This window comes from Crassostrea angulata, chromosome 2 (genome assembly GCF_025612915.1).
Source record: "Crassostrea angulata isolate pt1a10 chromosome 2, ASM2561291v2, whole genome shotgun sequence".
NCBI lineage: Eukaryota > Metazoa > Mollusca > Bivalvia > Ostreida > Ostreidae > Magallana > Magallana angulata.
The window spans coordinates 36,578,947-36,591,429 of record NC_069112.1 but is presented as its reverse complement, the minus strand read 5'-3'; the positions used below and the strand labels follow the sequence as shown (position 1 = coordinate 36,591,429).

The window sequence follows — 12,483 nt, the reverse complement described above, 5'->3', positions numbered from 1 at the left end:
AAGACTGACGCCTGCAGGAATTACTTTCACCGACTTAGTGACAGCTTATACAGGCCTGATTATGACGTAAGAAACGGACGCTGCTATTGTGACTGAGCTTCTAGACAAAAATTATAATCACACAGAGTCTAGCTCCGATTCGGAACCGGAGGAAAAACCACCAATATTCCGTGACATAGCCTCAGCGGTCGATATCATTCGTTCTGGACTAGACACGACGCGACAGAATATCAGCGAAAAACGATCTTTTCAACAGAGTAAAATCATATATGAACTCATGAAAAAACAAACAATAATTGAAATCTTTTTTTCTAAGAAATAAATTGTGCATTGCCATTATTATCAAAGGGGGTTGAGTTTACATTCATCGTATGAATTTGAAATTTTTTTTTTTTTTTAATTGTACATGCAGTATGAAATAATGTAGTCCTTATGCCTATCAAAGAAATCTTTACGCAGAAATAAAATCAATTTTAGTGTATTTTTTTTTTTTTTTTGCTTTTACAAAACAGTAATCTACGAGTTTTACTTTTATATACGGAAACATATCTTCTGTGGGTTTTGTAATTAGTACCCCATTTAGACTTCCGGTATTGAGGTAGCCAAATTGTTTTTCCGCGCATTGACTATTAATACTTTACGAATTCATAATTAATATGGATTTTAAAAATATAACGAAGTAAATTCACAAGTCTCTTAAAGTTCGCAATAACAGAGTTTTACTGTAACTCACCACCCAGCCGGGTAGATTCTGCCATTTGACCACACATTTAACACATGAAACGCTCTCATTAACTGAGCACGTTACGCTGATGTGCCAGCAATACTATATCAGAAAATAAGTAAGAAGTAAAAGCTTATTTATTCATTTAATCATGTTAATATTTCATAATTTGAATACATTTGATTTTTTCCGTTTCGTACTTAACTAAAGCCAATTGAATTTGATAGACATTTATAAGAATATCAATAAGACATCCACACGTTGATTATCATCCATCAAATATGAATAAATGATACAAAGTACATCGTTTCTGGCCAGTCTATACCCTTTTAAAGCGATAAACGTGATATGATATTTTCCATTTCCGTTCCGTTCCGCGTTTTAGCAACACCCGTTAATAATCGACACTTAATGAATACAATTTAAAGGGTCTTAATATCTTTGAGCTTGAATACACCGAATAACAATTGGAATGTAAACGTTTAATCCAATAATTTACATTCAATACTTTGCTAGCTGACAGTTAGCTAAACAATGTCGTGTCAGCATTACATGTACATGCTATTGAACCTTAATTAATGGCTTCAATGACTTACATGTTCGACGCAAGTTTCTACTTATCTACATTGTCCAGTTATTTAACATGTTTAACTTAGAATATGATTATTTCTGTTCATTCACGTGTATCGAAGGTTGATATACCGGTCATTGGTGTTCGGATGAAGTATCCTCTAATAATCACGATTCTATGCCATAGTCCCAGTTGCTGCATGTATGCACCTTCCCAGTTCCTGGTCATGGCTTACCCCTAAACTTTCCACATCAATTTACTCGCCCCTTCAAAGGCGTGTTGGTTGACAATCGTCCTGTTGACAAACACCGTAGCTAAGCTGTTTTTATGGCGGAATTTGCAATAAGGCACGGTTTCTCAGGTAATATTGACGTAGGCAGCTGTTCTTAGGGTGGTAATAGGTTATCAACTGCTCCCAGTTAATCATTATTTTTTGTACGTATCCTTCCTTAAAAAAGTTAAAACCTCTGATAAATTGACGATAACACTCCATCTTTTCCTTGTCTTCCGTCCTGTGACTGCTGTGTAATAGGTAATTTTCAACATCATTGTGAGATATTCAGAAGTCCAGCCGGTTTTTAAAGAGTCTATTGAAACTATTTTTTCATCGACTAGATTGGGCTCAGAATTGACAACAGACTTAATATTTACATCGTCATCCTTGTTTATTTCGTACGCTCTTCTCGCCAGTTCAAGCTTCGTGCCGCTTATTTTTTTTACCTTTACTCTTTAAATACGACTGAATATCGGTTTTCTTGTAATTAAGAATATCTTTTATCGTTGTTTTACTTTCTAAATGCATAATGTTTGGTTCAAATTATAGCGGGGATTTGACTTTATGCTTACTTTCAATTCTACCGGAAGTGTTTATACCTGCATTCAAGAGCGATAACTCGTCAATCGAAACGACGGAATTGTTGACAAACGACACGCACGATTCTGATACACGAACGATCACGCACTATACACGGACGATCACGCACGGTACACGGACGATCACTTACTTACTGAATTTTCACGATACCTGAACCAAAACGATAAAACACGCAACCGAACGATTCTACACCATTAAACACGCAAAATCAAAATTAATTTCTAAGATTAGAATTAAGGAAACGTTTTACTTTAATTTGTATTGCTTTATGTTTGTGTTTTATTGAAAAGCGGCATGTTCTTTAGTCATGCACTGTTAAATTTTTTACTAGTTAACACTTTTACACATCCATACACAAATATAAAGGATTCACACACAAATTATTTTGTTGTCTCCATAACGAATATTAACTTCTATCATAAGTTAAAGAAAATTACGTGTAATAGAAATGAATAATGCATAAACTACACTAAATTATTTACATACTAGTTGACTGTTTATGTAATTTAATTCTCTTACGTACGATTTAATTATGCAGGGATACAGGTAACTTTGTTACCTTGTTCCATTGAATTTCGATTTTTCACATCCAATATTTTCATAATTTACAGTACATAACTGATTTATTTCTATTTATTCTTAATTTTAAAGCGTCTATTTTTTTTTTTCAAAAAAATGTTTATACAATCAACCAGATAATAATGCGTATCGTATTCTCATTTGAAAGAAAAACGTTGGGAACAATCGTTTAGTTTAAACAAGGAATGGGTAAGCTTAGCCACTTTCATTCAACGTGTCGCTCTTGCTATTATGATGGAAATTATGTGTCAAGATACAATGGATGCTTGATATAGGCTGATTTTAAAATTAAGCTAAACTAACTCGACCGAACAAAGGATTGAATGAGCTATGGAAATAAAAAAATGTATTTAACGACGAAAGAGAGAATGAATGTTAACAACTGTCAATATTCTTATATAAAAAAAAGTTTTTAAATTCACATTGTTTTACAAAAACTACTTGTTTTTGTTTTAAGAATAAATTCTTGCATTCCTTAAAAAAAGTTACAAAACGAAAAAACCGCACGATCACGCACGATAAAAAACGCAAACCAATTTTCCTGATACACGCACGATCCCGCACGTAACACGAACGACCACCCACGTTACACGAACTATTTAACACGATTGGCTTGTCAACAATAACGTTGTTACCACTGTACCTAAACATAAAGAAAACAAAAGGTCAATAGTAACGTTATCAATCATCCTGTGTGTCCATATCTTCTTCCTCCTGATAAATAGACAGATTGAAAGCCTGAACAATCTGGTCTATCCTGCATGCACATGTTGTTTCATCAGCACTATAGGCAAATGCAATTCCAAGGGGTTTTAGTTCGTTGCCTTCATGCACAAAAACAGCAGAACCAGAATCTCCTTTTTTAAAAAACGGTTCGCTTTGTTCACTTCTTATTTCGTAGCAGTTATCGAACTGATATACATATTCATTGTTTGATTCACTTCTTATAGCAATTGAGGCGGTGTTACTTATTAAAATCCCATGGGTTTCTCCAGTCACTTGCCCCCTTTTTAATACTTTTGTGGATCTGCCATAAATTAAACTGTTTCCATCCATGACTTCCATGATGCTTTCTTCCTTAACTGTACGAAAGATCAGTGTTGCAACATGAATGATCAGCAATGATTAAATGCAATAAACATGGATTTGCATCCTTTTACAAAAAAATCTTGAGACGCCAATTAACAATTTTTTCCCACATTTTTTAATGTAAGAATAGACAATCGTTGAAAAAGTTTGATTATATATATATATATATATATATATATATATATATATATATATATATATATATATATAAGCACTAAAAATAACCAACGACACGAACAATAAAGTAAAATATTGTCAAATTTTCGAAACAACCCGTCCCTTCTTCAGGACAACAAAATAAAAACTTCATATGAAAGAAGAAAAACATTCTTCATTTTATGATCTGTTGAGATGTGAGCTATATTTCATTAAAGTCAACGATAAACACTAAAATATAACAGAGAAGCGACAGACAAGACTGTCTAGCCGATACTTATTTTAATGGGAAGGGACTCCATTTTTTTTTTTAAATTCTAAGGTCCGGTGTTGTTAGTACAATCGAGGTGTGTTTCCCGAGCCTACCGGAAAGGCCCGAAAAGTTGCCATTGATGAATGACAATTTGTACATGGACCCAAAAGGATGATGGTTGTGATATTTCAGTACTAAGTTGATGTTCATTTTGGTGAAGTCACTTAATTTGTTCATGCCGTCAGGGCGGAATGACTTCAGTCTATGCATCCAAAATTTTTCTTTATTTTTTCTCTCCGCATCTGTCCAGTCTGGGTCAATAACAAAAACCATCATGTCCTCTAATTTGTGACCATCTAAGTTAAAATGCTCCCCGACGGGTTCTTTAATTTTCTTAGGTCTGATGGTGGAACAATGATTATTGGTGCGCCTTCGGAGGTCTCCTGTTTCCCCTACGTATTGTTTCTGACAAAATTTACAATTGATGAGGTATATACAATTGTCAGTACGACAAAAAGTAGTTGCGAACATTTTGTAAGTACGGCCAGTAATGGGGCTAGATAAGTCGTCTGCATCAGAGCTGTGTTTGCACAACAGACTTCTGGTGTCAGAACAAGTTTTAAAGCCACCATTAGGCAGAGGGTTCTTCAGTTTGGTTCTTACTACCATGTCCTTAAGATTTCTAGTGCGCTTGAAAGCTGCCATTGGGTTTTTTGAAAACATCAACCATTTTGTCATTGCTGTAGAGGATTGGCAGGTAGGGCAGGGTGTTAGGTAGTGACAAATGGGACCTTGTTGTCCTCGTTTTTAGGTTTGTATAAACGATCCTCTTTAGCTTAATCATCAATTGCATTTTGTACAGAGTGCGAGCTGTAGCCCCTGGCACATAAGTGGGATTTTAGGGGTTTACTTTGCTCAGAGTATAGTTCTTGGGTTGAACAAATACCTCTGACTCTGGTGGCTAGTGATTTTGGTATGCCTCTAAAATTAAATAGAGGTGGAAATCTGTAGGTTTAGTATGAAGATTGAAATCGAGTTTTCCATCGACTAAAGTTGAAGAAGTGTCAAGAAACGTATCGTTGAATGAGGAAATTTAAGTCGTAAATTTGATAGAATGATGGAAACAATTGACAAAAGTAACAAAATCATCGAGGTTGTTTCTGCTGTCAACCCACTTCATTTTGATGTCGTTTGTGTTGTTGGTTTGTTAGTATTTCTTCTATATATATATATATATAATATATATATATATATATATATATATATATATATATATATATATATATATATTATATATATATAATATATATATATATATATATATATATATATATATATATATATATATATATATATATATAATTTTTGTACATGTGTCAGCAATTCAATTGATTTTTAATAAGATAAAAGAGGAAAATCATACTTTAGTATCTTGCACAAATGATGAGGTACCCTACATTTATGCAAGAAAACTTGCTAAAGTAGTGATAACTCCAAACGCTTTCCTGGAGAAAGTTATTTAAAATTGAAGAACGTGTTGTCCGACCTTAAATTAAACAAAAACAAACAAACAGTGCTTCTTAAACACTTTTTTGAACAAAAACTGTTTTGAAATTGTTTACCTTCTGGCATTGGAGGGTATGTCTTTATAAAAGCTGCGTCCATTCCAAAAGAAGGGTTATATTTTCCTTCTCCATATGGTTTATAGTTTCCACAGAACGATTCTACAACTTCTCCAACAGGTTTACCACCGTCGCTATGTGGCCATGCTGGCTGCACAATAAAATGAGTTTGTTTGGCAAATTCACAGCGTTTTCTTTGCTTGCATTCTGAAAGTAATGCTTTTTCGTCGTGTAGTTTGTCTAATTCTTTGATTGCTACGTGAGCTGCTGTGAGAAAACCAGAAACAGGTATCAAGGATGGAACATTTGATTTAACCAGAAATCCGACAGAACCCCATGATCCATTGTATGGAATCCCGATGCTAGATCCTATACTTGCTCCTCCTCCAAACATGATAATGTTTTCTCGTATATCACAAGGATATCCTTCTAGTGTTTCTGGTAATTTGTTTTCGCCGGATGGTATGAACGATTTGTCTAAACAATATATAACAATGCATGGCTCTTGCTTAAACTTGCCGTCAACGCATCTTACATTACTTATCCGAAGTCCAAATACGTCTGAATGTTTTTTATATAGATATGATGCTCGGTTACTTATTATTCTACGTACACGATTCATTTCTACAACATCAACTCCAGGAGTAGAATTTTCTTTTTTTGTAATTGAAGTCAGCTTTTTTTTTAATTCTTTTATTCGTTTAGGAATGATGATAAATTCCTCTTTAAGTCCCTCCAAGATATTGTCCTTTATCTCCAATTTTGCAATTTTGTCATCGTATCGTAGAAAAACTTTAACTACTTCAAGTCCGTTTTTAGTACCATGTATGTATCCGCTGATAGACAGGTGTTTTTTCAAAATCTCCTCGTCTTTAAAAATCCTTCGGGCTTTTAATGCCTTTTTCTGTTTTAGAATTTCTGAATCTTCCCATTCATCGATTTCTGAAATAATATATACCATTTTAAACTGTTTTTAAAACAAAAGAAAAGTTGTCAATGTTACAGTAAACCGGGGTTTCCTTTGTGTGAATACTATCCATAATCATGTTATCTTTAAATAACATGATTATGGATATATATATTTTAACTGTTATTACTCTTGGTTGAAAGATAAGAAATTGATTTGCTAAGAATATATTATCATAATAATTGGGTAAGTAAAATTATTTCGTTAGTTTGTATAAAAAATCTTCTTTTTTTTTTTTTTGGTTATACAAGGGGCTAATAGTCCTTGACGGTCACCTGAGTACCATAGTCCATGCACCATCTTGTCGAGGAGTCTCATTTATGCATTTAATTAAGTTTCATTCTGGAGTAGAAATATTCTGATGACTACCTCCCTGCCTGATAATAATTATCCAATTAGACCACCCTATTGATTCCTTTAGCTGATCACCAGAAAGAAAGTATATGCAGGTTAATACACAACTGTACATACATTACCTGAAATCCATCTTGCCGAAAAGCTATGTTAAAACTAGTACCCGATGATGTTGGCAAGCAAAGGCAAATCTAGTGCCCGTGTAAAGAAGAAAAATGACCCCCGTAGAATAATGGCCAGGGGTCATTTTTCGACTTAGAATAATGACCCCGGGCCCCCTTGTTGTATGGCCAATATTAGTAAGCAGGTTTGTATATTAGATAAGGTAAAACTATTATCAGTAAACTGATTGATATTGAATGCAGATGTATTAACTTCCTAAGATATTTTTTTCATCTACTACAGCCGATCTCCAATAAACTAGAAAACTGACCAGTCAGGAAGGGCCCCGCTATGACAATTAATATACAGAAGTGAAAAAAACTTTGAATTCCATCCTCTTTATATTAACAATGATGAAAAATAAATGCCCGGCAGAAGATGTAAAGAACTGCAATATATAGGATCTCATGATTTGTAGTTGGATATGATTTTCATCCAACAATTAAAGTGTTAAACTGAGGGGTAAAAAAATAAGGGTGCAGCTCATGGAATGAAAGTTTAATTTGATTACATTTAAAAAAAAGACATGAAAATTATAAGTAACAACTGTATTTTTAAAATTTCAAGATAATTCCTGAATGTCCAAAAACTCTAAATAGTAACCTTGTATCTGCATAAAACAGAGATAACCTCATGTCTTATAAAAAAAAACTTAATGAAATGTGTATTTAAAAAAGATTTAAACAGGTGTTTTATGAAATGCAAGCCTTCAGTGAATGCAAATACATTGTATCACCCAGGGTTGACCTCAACTTCAAAACAAACATCAGTTGCAGACAAAGTTCATATGACAGATAGAGATAATCCTCTAAATGTTCTGCAGCAGGCAAGATAATTAATCCTAGGGGGTTAATTGTTTTGCTCTCTCATCTTTTTCTTCTAAATTTACAATAAGATTTGTTTTTTCAGAAAAGACAGAATGGGGTTATTATCTGATTACCTGTTAAAATTAACAGCATTAAGGAAGAAAAAAATAAAATAAATTATAATTAAAAAATAAAATAGTGAAAAAGGATATCTTAATATATATCTTGATTTTAGAATTCAATAAAATTATCATAAATCATTGTGTACGGTATTTTAACCAAAATAAAGTATGAATATTATATTTTAAATCTATATTTCAAAGAATGTACACAATACTACACATCATTCAAAATTGACCTTAACTTCAAAACAAAGTTCTTTTGCAGACACAGGCAGTGCAGTAATTAATCTCAATGTGACAGATAAAGATAAAGCTTAGGATTTTCTTCCTGTGGAAGGTTAATTAATCCCAAAGGACAAATATTGCACAGCCTTCCTAGTATACAATGGTAAAATTCGCAGCAGTTATCTCTCTTTGCCCATTCATTCTCATGCATAGTTAAGGAATCTACCCCACCACCCCAGCTCCAAACCAGAAGACATAGAGAATCAAACTTAGCATCAAATATGTATTTCTGCCTACTGAACTACCATACCAAATTTGAACTTGATTGAACAACCATAAAAAAAGTTATTAGAAAAAAACAGAAAATTTGTGGACAGAAGAGTGACAGACGGACGGACAGAAGGACGGACGGACAGAGTGATTACTATAGGGCACCCGCAAATCCTTGCGGGGCCCTAATAACATGCTGTAACAAGTTTCCATTTTAAGCACGCACGCTTAAAATACACATATTTTTTTTTAACAAGTGCGGCAAGCCATTGCATGGAGAAAAAGGCGACATTTATTAAGGATGGATTAAAATTAAATTGTCTTTGATATCTTATTGCTGTTAAGGGTTTGCTCTATAAGCGGTAAGCTTTTTTAAAATGCTAAACTTGTTGTAATAATATAAGCAATCTCCATTGGTGAATGAATTGTCAATCAATGACTGGTGCATGTATATATTTTCGTAAAAAAGAGTAAAGAGGCAGGTAACGTAGGAATATGAAAACTTCTTATTTACATTTCTTGGAAAATGTGATTTGAAAAGAAGAAACATTTTACGTTAGTTTTGTTTTCTTCTACGTAATGCATATGCATCAATATTCTAAACATTTCTTGTAATGTTGTATTTATGATCATTAATGGGCTTTATTTTTTAGAGCAAATTTGTGAATAGTACCCGACTACAGCAAGTCTTAAATGGATAATAAAGCTCTCAAACAATTATTGATTGAGAGCATTTCCTTATTGTTTAATTATGTACATCTATTGACGTTGCTAATTGATCCCTTATAATTTGTTTACTAAAATATATGCGTAGATGTTTTTTTGATACGACTTACTAATGTTGAAATGTACGTGTACTTGACAAAAAACTCTAAAACACTTAAGGTGGCAGGGGACAGTTTTTTTATGAAATTCATTGTAGCCAAGTGATGCATGTCTAAGGAACTCTGTTACTAGAATTTCCTTTGTTCCCATTCAGCACAAATACCTTTAATTCACTCTTTATAAGACCAATCTCCAATTTCTGAAGAAAATTACTAGTCAAAACCTGTAAAATATTCTACATACTGGTTTTTATGAGATTCTGACCCTTTCATATTTGCTTATTTTTCATGATTTTTCCGCTTTTTAGACCCCCCCCCCCCCCCCTCTAGCTAATTCCCTGCAGAGGGTTGACCTTCCGTACCGCGTGCATGTTGCACTATCACATGTCAGAAACTTACCGGTGTATAGTTTAAAATGTCCCATCCACCTACTTTTCGTGTTATTTTACCTCCTGTCGGTAACTTGCAATTTCACTGTGTAAAGTCAACACAACAGTCATAGCCGCATGTTTCGCATTTTACTTCTGATTCTCATGTACCTTTCATATGGGGCCTGCATATTGGATATCAATTTCAACAAGAGACACCCCTCTAACTAATGATAATCATTAAAAATCATATCAAAAACACTCATAAGCCTTCAAGTACAGCAACTCTCAATTTTACAAAAATATTGACGGGTACTTTATCCGAAACTGTCCCTTGCTACCTAAGAGTTTACATTTATGTTTTGCCAATTACAAACTTTAAAGGGGCAATGTCACGATTTCGGTCAAGTTTAATTTTCCTTTTCTTGTAATTTATCATGCTTTAGTAAGACATTTGTAATGATAAGCCAAAATTTGAGTTTCAGTCAGAGAATTATGAGCAAACTGCAGATCATACAATTCCTTGTTATTCTTATGTAAACAAGCTCGCGCCATATTTTGTTGACAATGGTTCAGTTTACCGTAAAAAAGTTCTTTTTCAGGCTTTTTTTCTATCTGCTGATAAGCAATGAACATAAATATACAGTTCCTGGCATTTGGCACATTCCTTGTAGGTCTAAACATGGAAATTTCAAAATGTAAACAGAATATTACCTTAGTTTTGTTAACATAACAAAGAATTCTGAGCTCTGTATCCAACTTTAATTTCAACGACCTACGCTGACATTTTGGTTGACTATTAGAAATGCCTTACTTAAGTACTGTTAATATCAAAATTGGAAACAAATTACCAAATTTTGAACATGCCCCGTTCAATTGCATTGTTTACTTTTCTTAAAGATATACATCGTTTACATTCGATATGAAGATATTTTATATAGGGAATAAACGTAAACACACACACATATATACAGTGTGTGCATATATATAGTTTTCCCAAACTTTAACGTTTTATATTGTATTATGACGTCATGGAGTTATTCCTTCCCTGAAAAGACTCTCGTTACATCATGACGTCATAGTAAACGTTTCTAAGGAAAACAAGTTCATAACTAATCCAGAAAGCGCTAGTGAATAGAAACTTTGGAACTGTTCATTTTCTTTTTTGATTATTTATACTGTGTGATATCACCTTTCACTCATTTTTGGATTATATATATATATATATATATATATATATATATATCTTACCATTGAATGCGTTCTGTCCAGTAATATGCTGGTAAATGTACAGCTTGTTAGCATTGCATGTTCCGACCCAAAGACGATGAGTAGTGACATCGTAACTGAGGCATAATGGAGTAACATCCCTTCGATACATTCCAAATTCATGTGAAAACCATTGTGGCTCAATTGCTTCAATATACAAATCACGTATGAAATTCCCGTTTTTATCGATAACTAATAATGTAAGGTTATTGTTATCATACACGATAATGTGTGACAACTCATCGGTGCAAATTCCAAAAGGCCTTACAACTCTTCCATTTGGATGCATGCTGAAGGAGAAACGATGCCGTCCATGGTAATCTGTCACCACCACACCATTTAGCAAATCAGACACTACAATATCCCCGTTGTTGTTTTCAGTGAGATAAATTGGTTTTTTATACAGATTCTGTCCCTGTGCATTGTCTTTAATCGACTGTATCAGTTCTCCTGATTGGTTGTACCGGTTAACAATACCCGTTATGGTACCAACCAGTAGATCGCCAGTGCGACGGGACGAATACATACATCTTGGTGTCTGTAAAAAGTTTGTTCTTTTTACAAATGTCGTTTTTGTTTTCATATCATTTGAAAGTTTTTTAATATTGAAGCGTCGATTTAAATAAAATAATTCCTGCTTACTGTTTACTGTGTGCACACCCCCAGTAAATGCAGAGCTTTGTAAACCACCATGAAAGTCTTCCACGTCAAAAAGAATGTCACCTTCAGAGCTTGTCAAAAAAAGCATTGTGTCATTATTTACCCAGAATCGGTCTGAAGTAAGAACCGAAATGTGATGGCATTGAAACCCAGGATCCCCGACGAAAAAAGAGTTCTGTAACTCAGGTGTTTGCATTAGATCAAACAGACACTCATTTCCTATTGAAGGTACACGTTTCTTATTAATTTTCCCGCTTAATAACTTTTTCAAATCCTTTCTTTTAATTGAATCAGTCATGTGGAGCCGTTTGTGGTATGTTATATGAAAATTGACGGCCTGAATGCCTTTTTTTTTAAAGAATGACAGAAATGACAGAAATTGAACCGGTCTGATAAATGAATGTTCATCATTTTGCTCAAATCTTTGTAAAACTGAAAAATATCTCTCTAATTCTTTCTTTTTGTTTAAACATCTATGTGGGGAATCAATCTTCCGAATCCAATTATCAAGCATATCTTTCATGTTTTGCGCGACATTTTGCATCTCTGATTGAACATCGTAAGTTTGTGTATGACAGGTATTGATGT

At 33.7% G+C, this 12,483-nt stretch overlaps 1 protein-coding gene across 2 annotated transcripts; it reads right to left on the bottom strand.

Moving 5' to 3' along the window:
• Positions 1-832: 832 nt before the first annotated feature.
• LOC128170436 (uncharacterized) lies at positions 833-12,102 on the bottom strand. Of its 2 annotated transcripts, none has more exons than XM_052836203.1 (3): positions 11,218-12,102; positions 5,869-6,810; positions 833-3,830 (listed from the first exon to the last, which is right to left on the bottom strand). In XM_052836203.1, the coding sequence occupies exons 1-3, from the start codon at positions 12,089-12,091 to the stop codon at positions 3,430-3,432; spliced, it is 2,217 nt and encodes a 738-aa protein (XP_052692163.1). In that variant the 5' UTR covers positions 12,092-12,102; the 3' UTR covers positions 833-3,429. The 2 variants fall into 2 exon arrangements, with proteins under 2 accessions (XP_052692163.1, XP_052692164.1); XM_052836204.1 differs by lacking the exon at positions 833-3,830 and adding an exon at positions 4,331-4,711.
• Positions 12,103-12,483: the final 381 nt, after the last annotated feature.

Bases quoted from the DNA above. Each gene is read 5' to 3' on its own strand.
- LOC128170436 (XM_052836203.1), bottom strand. From the start codon at position 12,091: ATGCAAACACCTGAGTTACAGAACTCTTTTTTCGTCGGGGATCCTGGG. The intron at 6,811-11,217 runs GTAAGATATATA...ATATTATTTCAG, and splicing joins TGGACAGAACGCATTCAATG to AAATCGATGAATGGGAAGAT. The intron at 3,831-5,868 runs GTAAACAATTTC...TCTTTCGTACAG, and splicing joins ATACCCTCCAATGCCAGAAG to TTAAGGAAGAAAGCATCATG.